The 19,432-nt window shown below is 39.9% G+C and overlaps 1 protein-coding gene across 4 annotated transcripts in view; it reads left to right on the top strand.

The window, feature by feature from the left end:
* LOC125003663 (myosin-10-like) overlaps positions 1 to 19,432 on the top strand; it is a 51,043-nt gene that overhangs the window by 3,792 nt on the left and 27,819 nt on the right. The window contains exons 2-8 of one of the 4 annotated variants that reach the window (XM_047577691.1): positions 901 to 1,282; positions 7,677 to 7,833; positions 15,393 to 15,420; positions 17,898 to 18,000; positions 18,365 to 18,394; positions 18,549 to 18,563; positions 19,201 to 19,218. In XM_047577691.1, coding sequence (XP_047433647.1) covers positions 938 to 1,282; positions 7,677 to 7,833; positions 15,393 to 15,420; positions 17,898 to 18,000; positions 18,365 to 18,394; positions 18,549 to 18,563; positions 19,201 to 19,218 — 696 coding nt within the window. In that variant the 5' untranslated portion in view covers positions 901 to 937. The remainder of the gene's footprint in view (positions 1 to 900; positions 1,283 to 7,676; positions 7,834 to 15,392; positions 15,421 to 17,897; positions 18,001 to 18,364; positions 18,395 to 18,548; positions 18,564 to 19,200; positions 19,219 to 19,432) is intronic. The other 3 variants (XM_047577692.1, XM_047577693.1, XM_047577694.1) reach the window with 3 other exon arrangements.

Genomic DNA, 19,432 nt, shown 5'->3' with positions numbered 1-19,432 from the left:
AACAAAGGTTTCTCTACAAAGTACTGACTTGTGTTGTGCTTGGGGATCAAATACTTATTTCCCTTAATAAAATACATAACAATTTATAACTTTTAGATTGTGTGTTTTTTATGCATTTTCGATTGATATTCTGTCTATACCCATAACCAGTAAACAACCATAAAAACCAGAGTCTGATCATTTCTATGGAAGTGGGCAAACTTACAAATTCAGCAGGGGATCAAATACTTATTTCCCCCACTGTAGGTTCCTGTTATTTGAAGAATTTGCTGGTTGTTATTTGAAGAATTCAAGCCTGGGCTTTCTTGGAGCCAGCATTTAGCATGACAGACATTAGAAACCAGCTGGGACCAGCTGTATTACTGTAATTTGGTTGGATCAGTGTGTTAACTGATATGGTTGTATTATGAAGCTACAGCCCTACATTTTAATATAGCTTAGATAATTTGCCATTAAACCTGACTGACTGACTGACTGCAGCTTTTACCATATTATACGGAAATAGCAACTGTCTGTGCCGTATCAGTAGCTATAACCATTTGCTCTCTTCTAGTCTGGATGTGTTATTATTTTTGGGCCATGTTGGAAATGATGTTGGATTTTAAAGAAAATAATTTAATACCGGTAATATAATATTTTATATATCCTTTCCACATGTCATAACAGGAAAGAACACGGATAAATTTCATGTCTCACTGAGACATTTTATTTATAACATGTTATGACAAGTGACAAGTGAAATGTCTGCTGTCAAATGTCTGCTGTGAAAAAGGTCTTAAAAGGATCATTTCACATCGACCTTGGTTCGCAGTGCTGATCTCATTATCAGGAAATTAGTCAACTTCATGATTTTTTTTTTTATTGGTCACATATACATTATGCTTTCCCCTTTTCCTACAGGTGCCCTTGATTGTTTTGCTTCTGGTTTCCAGCAGCAATGTCACAGAGGAGTGGGCAGGAGGACCCGGAGCGGTACCTCTTTGTGGACCGCGCTGTGGTGTACAACCCAGCAGCACAGGCCGACTGGACTGCCAAGAGGCTAGTATGGATCCCATCAGAGCGCAATGGCTTTGAGGCTGCGAGTATTCGTGAGGAGCGTGGAGATGAGGTGGTGTTGGAGCTGGCAGAGAATGGAAAGAAGGCAGTGGTCAACAAGGATGACATCCAGAAAATGAACCCGCCCAAGTTCAGCAAGGTGGAGGATATGGCTGAACTTACCTGCTTGAATGAGGCGTCTGTGCTTCACAACCTTAAAGACCGCTACTACTCTGGCCTCATCTATGTAAGTATTGTAATTCATGAAAATGTAATAGTTTTCACCATAGTCAAAAATAAATTAACGTTCGAAAAAGTATCATTTGAGTGCCATTTGTATTGCAGTGATTTACTACTTGAGAGAATGTTTATTATTGCATTTGATTTTTATATTGACAGTTGTTATGCCTGAAATATTTCTTTACAACGGTACCGCTGTCCCACTGGCTTCTGATGTCCTTAGCAAGGATTATTTAACGTACCTAGTTGATTTGTTGCAGTGATGTACGAGTCACATGTGGTTATTGGTTAAAAAATGATGCAAGTTGGCCGCATCAGTAATGATTTAACCAGAGGGACAAAGATTACTAAATCACCTGTTCTCCTACAGGCCACAAGGAATCCACCAGAGCAGCGTAACACTGAGATAGCTGGTCGTGGAACATTCCCTGTACTGTTTAACAGAGCACAGAGAGGCATATTTAATGTAATGTTGTAATGTCAGCACAATACTACATTTCTATAGAATCATTCACTCTTAAGGCTGTTTTCTACCAACATGTTTCTATTATTTTGACAATCCCATTTTAGTCAGCGGGCTAGGCTAAAAGGCAGGAAACCTTTAACAGCAACATAAACAACTAACCAATTGACTTACCACCTTTCTGACTAAATTTGTTTGAAAGTGTTTATTAATCATAACTGGTTCATCTACATACTACTTACTTACTACTCCGTAGCCTTTTAAACTCCAGCCTTAGCTCCAGAGACACATTCCTTCAACCGACAAGTCATAATGTCCAATATAATCTGCTGATTTCCCCTGTGATTATGACCCACTTAATGACGTGCATTCCTGGAATAGCCCAGCCTCAGAGCGTGTGGACCACCTGAGACCCCACGAGGAGGCAGGGGCTGTGGGGTTCACATCTGAGCCCTTGGTCAGATAGAATGAGAACCTAGCTTTTACTTGGAGCACAGTATGTGGAAGAAAACTTGTAAGGGGTTTGAGAGTGGTCATGAAATAACATGTGAAAAACCGATTCTTGTATTTTATCTATTTTATTCTTAAGTTGTGTTAGGTTGGTCATTGTGAAACAAGAAGCTTTGTGGATGAAGTCATAACATTTGGAAAAAAACAGATGCCTTAAGGCATTGGGTCCATGATGGGACTAATTAAAGGAAAAAAAAAATCTTCTTTCAAGTAATATTACTCAGCTCAAATTCAAAGACTCATTGACCATTTTATTTTGCATTGGCATATTTGGGACCTCTCTATTGGCTTTTTCTTACACAATCTACAGCAATGATGTCTTACAGTTCACTTGGTTTTTATTCTGTCAAAGGAAAAAAAACATGCTTGTATGTTCACAGGGCTTATAGTGAAGAAAGAAATGATCACAGCCCCATCTCTTAGCTCAGGGAGGCCAGTGCTGAGTCATACTGTAACCAAACCGCCTTAAGAGAGCTCTTTGTGTTCACTGATAAGCAACATCTGTCTGCTCAAATAACTGAATTTGGTCAGTTTTGCTGAGAGAAACACGTGCCAATCCATGTCAGCGTAGGTGCTCTGAGGGTTAAACAGGCGTGCCTTTCTTTAGGTGATATATTACCATCTTTTTTTAGCTTTACTTAAGGCTAATGTCCACAAGTTAATAATCAAAGAGTTGAAAGAAGTTTAAATGCACATAGAACTACTGGTCAGCTGTGTTAGCACTCCTGCATATTTCCCTGTCCTGCTTATGAGAATTGTGTAACACCTTAGATTTGATGAGCATAACCATGAGGAATCACACATGGGCTGACCTGATCGCTGAGGAGAAAGGAAAAGTGGATAAAGCCATGAAGTCACTACGATGTATTATTGAATGCAGGTCACTGTATGTTCATCCTTTGTTAGATAAGTGGTGCATCCTGAAGAGGATGGGGGACAGCTTCAGGCTGAGAGCTTTGTGTGACAGCCTGTATTGGCAAGCTGTTTCTGTAAGCCGCTGTCTTATTGGGGCACTGGTGTCATTGTTCACAAGTGAAACCTAGACATGAGACCCCACCTCTGTTTAATGAAAGAAAATAAGCATACTTTTATTGGCTGTGTTCACATCTCTGATTTTAGGGCCTCATACACCAGGGAGCATGCACCTGTGGGTTAAGTGTATTGCCCAAGGACACAATGGAAAGACTAGGGAATCAGAATCGAACCGCCAACCTTTCGCTCTACCTCCTGAGCTGCTGCCGCCCACTGTATTTCCTGATAGATTGTTATCCAGTCTCCCCAGGAAACATTAAGCGTTCTGGGTTGTTTGAATTTGGTCTAGCTCACTGTCATAAGCAGTCAAGAGGCCACAGTGATGACAGGTTTGCTATTTTAATCAAGTGCGTTTGAGCGAGATTAAGAGCACCTCAAGATTTAGAGCAAATACAGATCTAGGCAAATCTTCAGCTTATCTGGAAACATATGGAAATAATTAAAATGAGTTGTGCTGGGCAAATGCATTTCTTCCCTGTGTAGTCAGCAGAGATACTTTAAAATATGTGGTAAAACCCACTTATGTTGGAATGGACGACACTTATTCATGCAATCACAGAGACCCCAGAAATCTTTTCCGCTTTTCCCAGAGAGAGAGAGGCCCTGTTGCTAAGCACTGTGTAGTTCACAGACATTTATTTGAGCATTTCTGGAGAGCCAAGAAGCCTTTCAAATGTGTCAGAGTTTTTCTCTATTGACCACAGTTTCTGTGGGTAGGAGGTTTGTTCCTGCATTGACTCAGAGAATGATATACGCTTTTGTTTAAAGTATTGGTAACTTTCCTGTGAGGAGGCGTTCCTAAGTCATAGCTTGTATTTTCACATAGGAACGCAACACAACCCTGTGGTGTTTTGTTATGGCTGCTGGCTGGTGTTGTTTGGCCTAGTTGTGTAGGTGGCCAACCCCTTACCTTCAGGGCCCCACTAATCCCCCAAATACCCCCTGAGGTACGCCATGAAGTACAGCCAGCTGAGTCATCTGTCTCCCCACTGCCTGTGGTCTGTGCTGGGTCAGGATCACAGATCTGTCTGCTTGGCGCTGTGCCCACAGTAGGGGGTCTGGGAAGGGGTTATTATAACAATGAGCATACAGTACATTTTATAAATTAAAGTTAAAGTTAACATTGAATTTACCAAGGTGTGAATATGGGCTGTGTCAGTTTTCCTACAACAGGGAACGATGTTTGAGTTCAGCCTTTAGATACCTCCAGTGATCCCAGAGCTTCAAATCACTGTATGGCCAGCTTTCAGCACCGAGCTATGTCTAAAGCATCTGTGCACATACAAGACTCGGGGAGGGGTGGGTTAGTGGCCATCTGGTGACATTACCCCCACCTTCCACACTGTGGGCTACAGCACACGACACAGCCACCACCAGTGATACCCGCTAAGGTTAGATAAGGGTCTACATGTATAGAGGCATGTCTGTGAATGTTGTGATTTTAAACCAGCTTTAACATCTTTGGCACAGACATACTGTAAATCGTAATGAACATTTTATTGATATTTTATTATTGTTTATTGGTTTACCGGAACAACATTATACTAAACAGCTTTACATAATTTAGTTCCAAGGTCATATTCTAAGTGATGATGTTTTGCTGCCTTTGCATTCGTGAATGCTGCAGTAACTTCATAGTATGAAGTCCTCTGGTCACCACAGACAAGATTATTCAATTAATGTCCAATTGTTCTTATCAAGCCTTGAACAAAAAAAAAAAAACTAACACAGAAAGCTGTACTGAAGGAAGTTTGGCATCAAAACGGTAAGGATCAATAACTGGATACATGGTTTGATGTTACCCCCTAAATGAAGCTATTGTGTAGCCCATGTGCTCTCAGGTTAGTGTATCAACAGCAGCATCAGACAGTGAAGTCAGGGATTAACCCTGTCCTGCTCTGTAAGTCTGTCTGCATTATACAGATATACTGTTTGTAGATTAAAACGGCCTCATTCTACAACAGATTTCAGTTGTCTGGGTAAAAATACTACCAGTTCAAGGCACAGAAAAAGATTCCTTTTTATGCTCAGACTAAGTAAGTGGATTAAGAATCTTGAATGCTGTAAGGTCCTTCACAGTCACTTCACAGTCGTGCACAGTTTTCTGATGTACTCTATGAATTCATAATATGGACTTCACAATTGGCCTCTTGCCAGTATCACTCATACTAGCAGATTTATTCTTAAATGTAAAAGAAACTAACTGAACTTCCAAAGTTCCTGTTGTTCAGAAATTTCTTGTTCATACAATTCAAATTCAAATCTGTCATATGTGTCATTAACAAAAAGTCTGCCTATAAATACAGTAAGAGATGCTGTCAAAATGTAGGATTGGGAATGGATCAGGTTTTGGGGGATTTTCCAGTCTTTACACAAATTCATCACCATTGATTTTAGTGTTTTAAAATATTTCCACATATCTGACATTTGGTTTTCTGTGGCCAGTGTCACACCAAAACCTATTGGTACCATACACACAGTTTGGGTATTGTAATCTGGATTATGGATGAATGCATGCAAAATGAATGCACCTAAGTAGATGAGCAGCAAACTATATGACAGAAATAAGACAGTATTTGAGGGAAAAAATATTTGAAGACGTGATAGTGAATGAGTTTTTTTGACTAATTCTTTGATAAAATTAAATGCAGCATGTCATTTCTATCTCTAAGTAATTCCTGGAGGTCCTTTAAGCATTACTTGGAGGTAGAAAAAAGATTTAGCTTCATTAAATCCTTCGTCTACAAGTGTTAACCCACCAAAAAATAAGTCATCCTTTAGCACAGGCCTGAGAGACGTAATCATCTTTTTTTTCCCCGAATAAGAGGAGTATATTTATTTTGTCATGGTAGTCAGCACAGCACCAGTTTAGAGAAGCAGCCAGGAGCAACGGCACAGAAGCCAAGCAATGATCGTCTGTGGAAACGGTCAGAATGTGTTTTAACAATCTAAAACAAGACCCCTCTTAAAAATGAATCAATACCATCTTAAGTGTACACTATACTACTCTACCTCTCCATCGGATAACCTTTTCTGAAAAAGTGAATCGAAGCTGTTTTATTAATGAATGCTCTCTTCAAAGCCACCATACTCCATTAAGCTGCTTGTCTATTACTAGCTAGAAAGCTTAATCTGTGTTATTGTGTGACTTGGTTGTATCAACATGTTGGTTTGAATTTGTACTATCTGAGTTGAAGTGTTAAAACTACATAGTCACACAGTGGTAGACAAGTAACTCCTGTGTTCTACAGAGGGTTTGTTGTTGTCCAGCAGTCTGATGTCTGATTGTTGTACACATTTTTTGGTAGGCCTTATTTTATGTGCCTAAAATACTTTGCCTGGCCAAAAAAAAAAAAACTAAAACCCAAACTGATGCAACGAGTAGCTTCTCATTTCTTAAACAACCATGTGGAAAGACACGTCACATGGTTGTGGAAAAGATGTTAGTCTGTTTGAGAAGGGTCAAATCATTGGCATGCATCAAGCAGAGAAAACATTTAAACATCAAAATTGAATTCAGAATTGTCCAACGCATGATTAAAAACTGGAAGGATAGTGAGGAACCATCATCTTCGAGGAAGAGATGTGGTCGGAAAAGGCAGATGGTGCCGATCTGGAACTACTGCAGTTGCTCAGGTCTAGATTCAGCAACATTATGTCCAAAGAATAAATCAGAATCAGCTACTACCTGAATATACTGAGTGACCAGGTTTTTCAATCAGTGGATCTTTTCTTCCCCGATGGCTCAGACATATTCCAAGATGACAATGTCAGGATTCATGAGGCTCATATAGTGAAGGAGCGGTTCAGGGAGCACGAGACATCATTTTCACTCATGGATTGACCCCCACAGAGTCCAGACCTGAACCCATTGAGAATCTTTGGAATGTGCTGGAGAAGACTTTGATCAATGTTCAGACTCTCCCATCATCAATACAAGATCTTGGTGAAAAATTTATGCAACACTGGGTGGAAATAAATCTTGTGACAATGCAGAAGCTTATTGAAACAATGTCACAGCAAATGCTGCTGTAATCAAAGCTAAATGTGGTCCTTTTTTTTTTTGGCCAGGCAGCGTATATTTTGGTGAGCAACACTTTCTTGGTAGGGCTGGTATATGGCTGTGCCAACCACCACCAAAGATAATACACTGCTACTGTCACATTGATCGCTACAGGAAGCATTGTCATGGTGCCACAGTATCCTTGTAAAGTCATTTCGGTTCTTATGACAGTAGACTGAAAGGTGCACAGTCATTTCCCATTTAGTGCTCAGTGTAATCAATACACATAAATATTAAAATACTGTAAAATATTTACCGTGGCATAGTGATGACAGTTGCTGTGTGGGTGCTGTGTGAACTAACAAACAACGATGTTCTCTTTTCTTTCTGTAGACATACTCTGGCCTCTTCTGTGTGGTCATAAATCCCTACAAAAACCTGCCTATCTACTCAGAGAACATCATCGAGATGTACAGAGGCAAAAAGAGGCACGAAATGCCTCCTCACATATACGCCATCTCAGAGTCGGCGTACAGATGCATGCTTCAAGGTAAGTCTGAGTGGTCCTCATCAGTTTCTACTCTATCTCAGTCCACCACACGTACAGGAATGACCACTTTAACACACTTTAAAATGTCATTTAATGTCAGCGTATGGCTTTAAATCTTTTTTCTTTTTTTGTCAGATTATGCTCTTTATTGCTCTTTAAAAGGTCACATCTATTTACTATATGTTCAGTGTCCGGTTAGGTATGGTCCGATAATCATTCTCACTGGGATGTGACTTTGACCATGAGCACGAGTGTATAACTTTTGTTCCTCTTTTCACAGCCACTATGCTGTCAGTCTCCTCTAGTTGTTGCTTTTTTTTCTTTTAATTCGTAAGGAAAAACACTAAATCTTGTAAGTGAAGGTGGGTCAGACTGAATGATGTCTTCGAAAGATCCTTGCTCGGTGGTTGGAAATATTCCAGGCTCTATGAGCAGTGACTGACTAGGATCAGACCAGCGAGAACAGAGAGGGTGACCCCATTGTGCTCGACAATAGATCCTTTGTGTGATTGTGAGGGCTGGCCAGTGGGGGTGGTGACAAGCTGGACAGTCCCGTCAGTCCTTTTAGACTTTTGCTTTCCCCATGTTGGTCCACAGAAGGATGTTTTGGAAGCGTCAACAAGTAGCTTGATTACACGTTGGCTGTCTTTGAACAAAAGCATGCCGACAGTCACAAGACATTTTTACCAACCACTTTCATTTAACTGCAAATGTGCGTTTTGTTTTTTTGTTTTTTTTTTTACATAGCTGACTCAGTTATTTTTTCTAAGCTTTATTAAATAGACGCATGTTTGGGTTAACTGATGTTTCCACGTCAGTGCTTGACATGTTGTAAAAGTTATAGATACATATTTTTAGTAGCTGATGTGGAACTCTGCCATCCCATCATTTAGCCCATCTAGGTTCTAGTTTGTGTTGCCGCCTTTTCTTTTATTCACACCCTCTGTTCTCTGCAAACCTTTCTTCTGCATGGATGGTCGTAGACGTATGGGGGCAGGGTGGCAAGATCTGTCAATTAGTAATGCTAGCAATTTTTTGTTGATTCTTTCTGAAGCTTGAATCAGGCAGTGACCTCTGCCTCGAGCATTTCAGAAGGCTGTGACGGGACCTGTGATTTATTTTTTTTATGCAACTCCAACCCTTGTGGTGATATCAGATTTCAGATTTGATATCAGAGTTGTGGCGGAAAAATAGGTTTGTAGGTTGGAGATTAGTGGATGCCAGCTGCTGTTCAGCTGTGGCCTTGAGCGTTTCAGCAACCCGGTTAATATAAAAGAATATCCAGCTGTACGGCCATCAGTAAAGTTAGAGGGAAGCCTAACACTGAACAATATCATCAGTTTCCTCTATCCTCACTTCATAGGAAATCTATTTACTGAAACAACATGACAGAAATGTCTGTTTTTGGCTCATTTATCAGCGTTCAAATAGATTAAAAAAATCTGAATTGCAATATGACTGCAACAATTGATTTTTCTACACGTACTGTATATTTTTAAATAGACAAATTTGATCAAGTTTAATTAATGCTACTACCAGAGTATTGTCTACCAGTTCTGGTATTTCATCTTATCTAACTATTTTCCCCACCTCAGCCTCTGTTATCTGAATGATTCCTTTCATACTTCACGTTTATGCTTTGCTATGTCAATTGCCCCCTGAACAAGTAGCACTGGAGTCAAATAATTTGTTGCCTTTGATTTATGACATTTGGACCTGAGCGTGTTGGTGAACCATATTTATGACCGACGGGTGTCTGAACCTTGCAGGGATCTGTTAATTACTGCAACATTGCTGTGAAACCAGTCATTGCTCATGTGGGAGGTGAAATGAAGTGTTAGCTAACAAAGACAGGTTGTGTGAGCAGATCTTGAGAACACCCTGCACATCTGTCATTGATTAGACCTCAAGATTCTTTACATAATTGACCTCTCTGCTCTGTCGATGTGTGCTCACTGACACAGAAGAAGCTAATCATATCTGGGAGTGTGTTGGGAGGAAGTGCTTGTATTTGCTGGAATGACATATTAAAGAAAGGATCATGTCTGCAGTAGGATGCGTTCCAGGAGTAGACATGCATCAATAGAGCTGCAAGTGTCCCAGGCAGGGTTATGTAAAAGAGGGTCTTTGTTTCAGTGATAGTGGAGTTTGAGTTTGCCCGTGGTGTTTAATCAGTGCATTAGATCAAGTCCAGCTGGATCCATCTGTCTTAGTGGGGTTTCTCCCAATGCTCTTTGATTCGTCTCCATTTTAGTAAAGGATGAACATATGACATAAGGCGTTGCTGATTTTAATATAATTAATGGCAGGGCTTCAAAAAAGGTAAGTTGTTTACAGGAGTGTCCCAAAACGTGGGATTAATCAAGCTCAATAATGTTTATAATGGCACAGCTTACAGTCTCAGACAACACTGGCCCCACCTGCCAATAATCAGGACTGTAGCAGAAATAGCTTTCATTGCCTTTTGAACTCTTGCAGCTCCACACATTGTCCTGGACACACATGTAAAGCAAACAGGAAATATTTGCTCGACCATTTATTAAAGATGCAGAGGATGAGGAACAGATTTCCAATCACTGGAACTATTGTTCCAGTGATTTGTCCCATAAATGTGTGATAAGTACTACCAGAGCAGATTATCTGAATATCAGATGCATCGACTTTGTGTTCATCAGACTAGCTTTCTTCTCAGACACATAAATCCACATGCAGGGATTCATTCAAAAACTGCAGTTGTGAGTAGGGACATCCTGACCAAGGTTTTTCATTTTCATTCACTGTTGAGTATCAGCGGATCCTGAGTCCTGGTCTGGTGACCACAAATACTGTTTCAGTGTCTTTAGTCAATGGAAAAATTATGTCTGATAATGTAAATCACTATTATGGCTGTTTTGTTTTTAAATATTGTTCTTTCTACTTTTTGTCTTCTTTTGCCCTTTTGTCTTTATATGTAGCCTCCTGCATTTCTTATTTTCCCTTTCGCACTCACTGATTTCCTGTCTTCTGTCTTCTAGTCATTTCCATTTGGCTGCTACACTGGCCATCTCCACTTATTTGTTTTGAATCTGATGTAGCTATTAAGTTCCAACTTCCTAAACGATTTCCATCACTCTGGTTGCTTCAGCTTGCACGCATACCTTGAATAAAAATCTAAATCTCGTTGTCAGCTTTTCCAAACAAAGTTAATCTTCCCTTTCAGATTTCATTACGGTCTTTCCTTTTAAGGAATCCATATAGGAAACAAAACAACCAACGCTTGCATTTGTTTCCATTTGTAAGTCCTTGGCAGATGCTTTAGCCCCAGGTGTGGCCACACCAGAGGCTTTTGCCATTTCAATCTTTAAATGGATGGTTTGAAATGATTAACTACTTGCAGTTTTATATTCTAACTGACAAATACCTTTGTCTGTGTGTCACGAATATCAGGGTTAGTCAAATCCCTTTTGACTGATAGTAAATGGGTTTCTAATATCTACAAGGTGTAGTAGGATAATGGACAAGTATTTGTTCATACTACTGAAAGCTGAAATATAGCTTTCCTGCTGTAAAGTCCCTTTGGCAATGTGTCATAAGTTTAACTGCTCTGAGGCCTTGAGCTAATAAACAACCACAAGCCCCTTTTGTGTTTGAAGATGGCGTTTTATGCCAGAAAGGACGCTGCAGCAGACACCAGAATTCTTTAAAATCAGCAAATATGACTACTCTGTTAAAGCTCAGCTTCGTGCCAACGCTTAGCTGCTTCCAAATGTGCTTAGAGGCAGATCCTTTAATTGCCGCATGGGATGGATACTCACTACTTTATTTTTCCTGGAAAATCAATTTTATGAGATAGTCTACGCATTGGTCATTATACAGCTATGAAAGTGTTTTTTGTGTGTCCTATATTAGTCACTGCGGACATTAGATAGTGTTGTGCCATGACCTGATAACCTTAGATAATTATGTAAGAGTTAAATTATGGAATTTATTGGCACGTGTAGCTGTAGTGTCTCAACATTGAAGAACAGTGGAAACACTGCATTCTCAGTAATTGAGTAAAGTGAAGCTGTGATGGAAAGGTTGGTTGTTGCCACCCAGGTTCATCCTGTCAGTCAGGACGTTGAGCAGCGACTTTTAGATGGGTCATTACAAGGTTAGAGCACACGTGTATCATTTCAGATGTTATTCTTCCTGTTCCAGCACACTTCATAGATGGAATGTTTTTAAATCTTTTTTTTAAAGCTCTAACTTTGTGTGAGTTGGTGCCAGCTGTGATTGAGATATGGCCTTGTTGGACACATAAGGACGGGTCTGCTGTCACTGTTAAATTAACCATTATACTTAACACAAGATGCTGCACAGTTAACTGTTTAGTTGTAATTAGAAATACAGATTTTGTAATATAAATGTGTATTTAATATGTTTTAGCAGCATTTGTTGTAGATGTTTGCTTTAGGAGGAAGGGCTAAGTAATCCATAAATGATTCAGTATTGCTGAAGGGGAAACGAGGTGTTGATATTCGTTACACAGCTAAGCAGACGCTCATTTACTGAAATATCTTTTAGAGCCACTAGTTGATGACTCGGATAATGGTTTAATGCACTGTCTGAACCTAAATGATCATCCATCGTTTATATTATAGCTTCCTTTTTCTTCACGGACAGCCTAGAGAGATGACTGTGTTTCCTCTTGTTAAGGAGACGGCACCATAGTGCTTCTAGGCTTGACTTTATTACCATGAACATTCAGCTAATGTGTTTCCCTGTTCACATCGCTGGGATTTTGTCCCTGACATTTTAGTAGCTGCTAGATCTTTGTGCAGGGCTGCTCTCTGAGGTGAGTGTTAGCACTTCATTGCCACTCCTAAATACAGGCATTAGCCATCAGTGGTGGGCACTGGCCTGGGCCCAGCGTGGAACAGCTTCACAATGAGCTCACTGTTGTCAACTAAGATCAGCTCCCCCTCTTCCCCCGTCTCCTTATAGAGACAAACACCACGTTACTGTGTTGTTTATGTCAAAGCATCAAGAAATCCTCATATTTTTCACTGTTGCAGTAACAAAAATGTTGATGCAAGTCTATCAGGTATAATATTTTAAACATATTTGAGTTGTCTGTTGCACCTTCAGAGTAGGCCTACCCTTTAAATTTGGAACTCATGTGTTTATTATAACCTTTAAACTAGTTTGCGTTTTTTGCTCTTTTTGCCATTTAGAGGATACGAATCAAGTATTCAACATATTTTCAAGCTAACCCTAACCCAGGTTTCATTTGAGCTAATAATATTATATGTCTAGGGGAAAATCTCTGCCGCCCTCCATCATAATGGAGTCATGTGAAGCTGGCAACAGCATTGCCAATCATGAGAAACCCACAAAACAGTCCTTATGACCATTAAGTAATGCCACAGAAATAACAGCCCTGTTACATAATTCTCATCTGCACAGACACACAGTCTCTGCCAGTAATCAGCACTTTACAGTCTGGAGTTGTTGTTAAGGTCGCAGGATAACTGGTTAATTGGTGAATGGAAGTGAGCAGTCTCACAGTGACTGGATCATATCTTTCCACTGTGTCTGCAGCCAGTCTGATAACAGAGACATTCTGAGGGGTGTTGGTGTCCTATTCAGATAGGGATGTGAATGTAAGACAGACGTGACAAAGGCGGCAGCTAATGCTCGCATGTGTGGTGACTTTTGTGAAGGATCAGTCTAGCGTTAGTGCTTTTGTGTGAAGGCAGCTGTCCCCTTACATGACTGCAGGAAGATTTTAGTGGAAACCAGGAAACTCAAGTTGTCCTTGATGAGCCATCCAGCTGTGTCCTCACTCAGATAACCTTCCATCATTACCCCAAAGGAACACAGTCAGCACTTCAGCAAACCTTTACCTCTGGCAGAACAGTCCAGTCAGGGACAAACACGGACAAAATGAGTTGATATATTCACAGCATGGTTTACAGCAATAGGTCAAAAACCTTTTGGCTTCAGATCTTTCACAATAGAAGTTCTTTCCAGTTTAATATTGTTAATTTGTTTATTAGATTCCGCTTTAAACCATGTAAGAGGAATTTTTGGACAGGCTTAGGTGACACATTTTAGCGTTTCTAATCTGGAAGATTGATGAGAAAATGAGTGCCCTCCTTCATGGTGAAAAGCAGATCAGGACACCATCTGATACCCTCCACGCTGAACTAGATTATGCAGTCACAGACTGGACATGCTGCACTGCATGGTTACTCAGCCGCTGTAATTTTATTTGTGTTTGAGTGTTAGAGCTAGATCAGAGTAGTACTTGCAGTTGTGCCTCTTCTAAAACTAAAAGTAAAATAATTACAAATACCTTACAAATACCAAATATAATAAGGCTCATTCAGTGACTTTATTTTGATTTAAAAAAAAGAAGTGTATTTCCCTGAGCTATTCATGGCCTACCTCCCAAGTCAGTCTACTAATTCGTCAGCTGCCAATCACCAATGACTGGCAACTCCTCCTATTACTGAATGTGCAGTCTTAGCAATTCAGTCACAGTATTAAAGACCTGTGAGCTCAGGCCTCCTAATGAACAGGCGTTTGCTCATTGCAAGTTACAGGAAAACGTCTTAGCTTATTGAAAGTAGATGCAAAATTGATTTTTAACTGTCAAATCAATCACCCAGTCGCAGGTCTCAGCATGTTTTCGGCATTCAGCAGCCTTTTTGTATACTAGGATACATCCATATTATTTGGCGGCATTATAATTCAAACACTTGACGACACGACTGGTTTATCAAATAAAGAAAAACTTAATTTAAAACATAATGTAAATTTAAAGGCAGTATTTTATTAATTGAAATGTTCAAAGTACAATTAACTGTTCCCAATGGGACAAACAAACAGTCTGGGTTTTGGGTCCCTTTATGTCTCACCAGGGTGAGCAGGCATCTCATAAACTGAGGTTCATAAACTGTCACAGCAGTAGCAGAGGTCTTCCCCTTAGTCTCACCACATCTATCTGTCGATCTGTCTCCTGATCACTGTACTACAGAGATACAAGGGTTAATAACTTTTAAACTTTTTATGACATTGCTACTATTAGTAATTGCCTGGGACAGAGTTGACAGACAGTTGTCCAAAATTTGTAAATGGACAGTGTAACATCAGTTCAGTAGGGTGAAGAAGGTCTGGTGTCTTTGATCAAATCCTTGGGCTTCTGGCTGCTCAGTCAACCATGTGACTGGACAGGAGGCCTTATCCCTATGGGGTCATTGATGGAAAGACTAAGTACCATTTTCCCATGACACCATGACCATTCATTTCCCCTGTATGGCCTTGAGATGACTCACAAGACCCTCCAAACTGGAATACCCCACAGGCTGAAGGAGACACATTTACTGTCAAATTTTATTGCCACATGACCTCAACCTGCAAATAGTCTTCAGCACAGTGCAAATTACATTTTTTAACTGCACAGAGGTGAATCATATTTGTATCCTGTTGAGTCAAACTGTTCAGTCTTTTACCGACTTTGGTGTCTATATCAAGAATATACCAAAGAGATGACTAAACCCCTCCCCCACACCCTCCCTTCTTGTCTCCCACAGATCGAGAGGACCAATCCATTCTTTGCACGTGAGTCTACCACTGCATGACTGTGTAGTTGTCTGATTTCAGCATATCAGTTGTTGTCTTAAAACCATCTAAAGGGGGGGTGGAGTGTAGCTCAATGAGTAGAGTCCTCGCCGCAGACGGCCCTGGTTCGAATCCCACACCGGATGCCCTTTCCTGCATGCCCCCCCACGCCCCACTCCCCACCCCTCGCGCCTCCTCATTTTCTGTCTGTCACTGCACTTAATTACAGCCCCCCCAAAAAACAAACAAAAAAACATCTAAAGGAACCACATCTACACTTTGTTTAATTCTTTTGGAAGATAAATTGAGCCACTTAGCCTGATTTCATGTCTCCTTTCCACTAAGTTATCTTCAAAATAACATCACATGGTAAACGATGCATTCACTGATAATAACAAGAGTTCATAAGGGCAGTGAAAGTGAATGAATCACCCCTGGGTCTTGACAGTTATTTTAAAGCACGTATCCCTGTGACATTGACCAGCCTGTCACTACTTGAAAGAAAAGTGAGAAATGCAGCTCTGAGAAATGCCTGTCATTTCTGCTTCACAGCCCTCTGGTGTCATTTCAGTGACAAGTGTCTACAGATGACAGGAATGTAGTCAAAGAAATGCCAGAGAGGGCATCAAGACATGAGACACACAATGACCCTTTTCCTCCAGTAGCATAAACAGTGAGACTATAAAAAATTAAAAATAATGCAGTCATTTGAGAATTAGTTTATATTCATTGCAACTCCACATATTTGACTTAATCCAGACCAGAGTAGACTTTAATTTATGGTCCCTTCACAATCTAATTTTAGCTGTATTACTGCTGTAAGCTGTTCTCTTTTCATGCACTTTTACTTGCTTCTGCATGCTACTCCTCAGATGGTTTGGGTTCAAATTATTGAGTTCAAAAGGGGATGCCATAAAATAGTGTATTTTATTACCACCACCTACTGAGGTACGAGACACTGCTTTAGGCCTGCAACAAACTATTATTTTCTTCAAACAATCAGTTCATCAATTATTAATAGTCCATTAATCCTTTGATTACTTGCATTAAAAAAATACACATAACTTTTACCATTAATCTTTCATGATTTTTTCCCCCACTATGACATATTTTAGCATTAAATCTACGACTAACATCATAGGAAAGGAGTTTACCATTGCCATTCATGGGTCATTGGAGTACCACTATTTGAGAAAAAACAGGTTAATCTAACTGCAGGTGAGTATTATGTTGTTAACAGACTGGTGTCAATGTATATTTTAATTATTCAATCATCAAAACACGCTGGTCCTCTTGTGAAAGTGATGACACTTAATAGGGTATTGACCCTTTATAACCTAACGGATCGTCGGCGGCCCGTTAAAGCACATGGTATTTGAATTACTGTAGCTCCCAATGGTTTGAGCTATTAACAAAACTCGTGTTTTGTGGCTGAACGCTGGGAAGTTGCACTTTTGTCTGGACGACCTTTGTGACATCTCAAGGGTATAACTAACTTCGGTTTTACCAAGAAGTTCCTCCAAACAACTCTCTTTTCCTGGGGTTCCTGGTCTTGCACAGCAGCAGTGGGTCATCATTACTCTCTTTTTTCCAAAAAGCGCAAATTCCCAGTGTTCAGCCACACTTTGAATTTAGTCCGTCGGTGAGTTACGGTATTTCAAATACCTCAAGCTTTTTCTAATGTGCAGGTGGATGTTCAGGTCTTAAAGGACATTTATCACAGTTATCAGATAGTGAAATATGCTGTAAAAAGTGACCTGTGCACATTATTAAATGGTTTCATAGTGATATTACACACGTTCATTTCAAATCACAAACTCTACTTGACAGGTCATGATTAGGTCTGCACTCCCTGTTTATATTTCATGTCTTTGAAATGAAGGCGCTCAGGAATGTAACACGCAGCAGTCCAAGGCTAACAGCAGACACACTGACGCAATCCGTCCATGATTATCTCCTGTTCAGAGAGACTGAAATCACTTACTCCCCACTCCCCGCTCTCTACTCACAACCACATCACACTCACACAATCTGAAACAACAATATGTTGTGCATACTTGGTGTATGTAAATTTGCAGTCACTGTAAAACCTCAGGTATGCTCTAAATCCAAACTGCTCCCCCTAAAGTTTTTGCTTGGCTTTGTGGTCGTGGGAAGATTTCTGTGCCACGGTCACTGTTGGAGAGTTTGAGAAGTGAACAGCTTGCCAGAGACTGCAGCTGCTAAACTGGACTGACACTTGAAAATATAGTACAGTGAAAGATAGATATAGATAGACATTAGGTATGCACCAGTATTTGGTTTCACATTATATTTGTGCTTTTAACCAAATAGTTTTTAAAACTCAAAGCTATCTGCCTGAAAAACTGTCATTCATATAAGAAACAGTACTACTCTGTCTATTTTGATCATTTAGTGTTTTTTCAGTATTTTCAGCATGCCTGTTTTTGTCTGTATTATGTTCTCGTGCCTTGCAGAGGTGAATCAGGGGCTGGAAAGACAGAAAACACAAAAAAGGTCATTCAGTACCTGGCACATGTTGCCTCCTCCCACAAAGGAAGAAAAGACCACAACATTCCTGTGAGTATTCTGTCAAACTTAGTGCTGCTTATACCTCTCTCATTGCTCTCACTTAGATTAGCTAAGCTCATTAGACTGATGTAATATGACGTTAATATGAATACTGATGTAAAAAGTGCTTTCTGATGAAAGCTGAATTGCGTTGTAGGAGAGGGCATACAGGGGATTATCAGCGGGAACACTGTAAAGATAATGATTAACAAATGGCCACCTTGGCCAAGGTGGGATTGTTGTTAGATGCTAATTGGATAAAAATAAATGTAATAAATATGGAAATGGCATGGAAGCACCTGCAGTGACATTGTGCACCAGATTTGTGCACACACAATTTAACGATTTACATTTCTTTCTCTGTAACAAACAGCCAGAATCACCCAAACCAGTGAAACTACAGGCAAGTTTTTCACACTCTCTTACACAACATGTGCATGCTACACCAACATTTTCCTTTCAAACTAAACTATATCTATAACTGACCCTCATAAAGGATCTGTTTAAGTGAACAATGAAACAGCATATTTAGCATCTACTTTGTCTCTCCCTGTCAGGCTCAAAATGCAATTGTAAGTAAATTTGAAAAGCAGCATGAATATTCAGACTTTATTTGTTGTTGTGGTGCACAGTGTTTTACTTTGCTTTCTATTATATTGATTTATACTCAGTAAAACATGATCACATGCATGCTATGTTTATCTGTTGTGGTAGTTGTTGTACTTGTTGAGCCTTGACTTTTGTCTTGTGGTTTTTGTAATAATGTTACTGCTGTTAAATATTATAAAGATGCTGATAGTGATTCACGTGTTAGTTAAAAGTATATATGTGTGTTTTATTCATCTTCTGAACTGTTGAGACTGAGCTGCTGTCTAGTTTAAATGATGTCACTGCTAGAGGTGATGATTAGTTTACCTGCTCTGTCCTGGACCTAGTGCATGTACCAGCAACAGGATGGTTACTGTATAGCTATAAGGTCCTCATAACAACAGCTGTGCTCTGGGCCGTGATAACAGATCACTGAGGTAGCGATGACTATTGTAATAACATCTGTCGCTAATTTCGTTCATAGGCTGTTATAGGTTTTGCATAGATGTTAATGCTTCATTTCAGAAATGTTAGCTTTATCTACAGATCCACTTGTATCCATGACATTAATGCCATTTATAAACAATTTATGTAACAATTGAATCTCCCTATATCCTACAGAGTGGACCCCTGTTTTATGTGAGTAGCATGTAGTTTCTCACCTGTCTCACCTCACTGTATAAAAGGGGTTCTAGATGCTTTTAGATGAAATAACTATCAACTCTTAATATTCCATGATGCTGGGCTGTAGACGCTTTCCACCCACCTTATGCCACCTGCTGTAGTTTGGCTTTAACTTCTGCATTGCATGATCTCTACTCTTTGTCCTCACTATTTTAATAGCCTCTTTCAT

The sequence above is a fragment of the Mugil cephalus genome, chromosome 2, assembly GCF_022458985.1.
Source record: "Mugil cephalus isolate CIBA_MC_2020 chromosome 2, CIBA_Mcephalus_1.1, whole genome shotgun sequence".
Lineage (NCBI taxonomy): Eukaryota > Metazoa > Chordata > Actinopteri > Mugiliformes > Mugilidae > Mugil > Mugil cephalus.
This window is presented reverse-complemented; position numbering and strand designations above follow the sequence as displayed.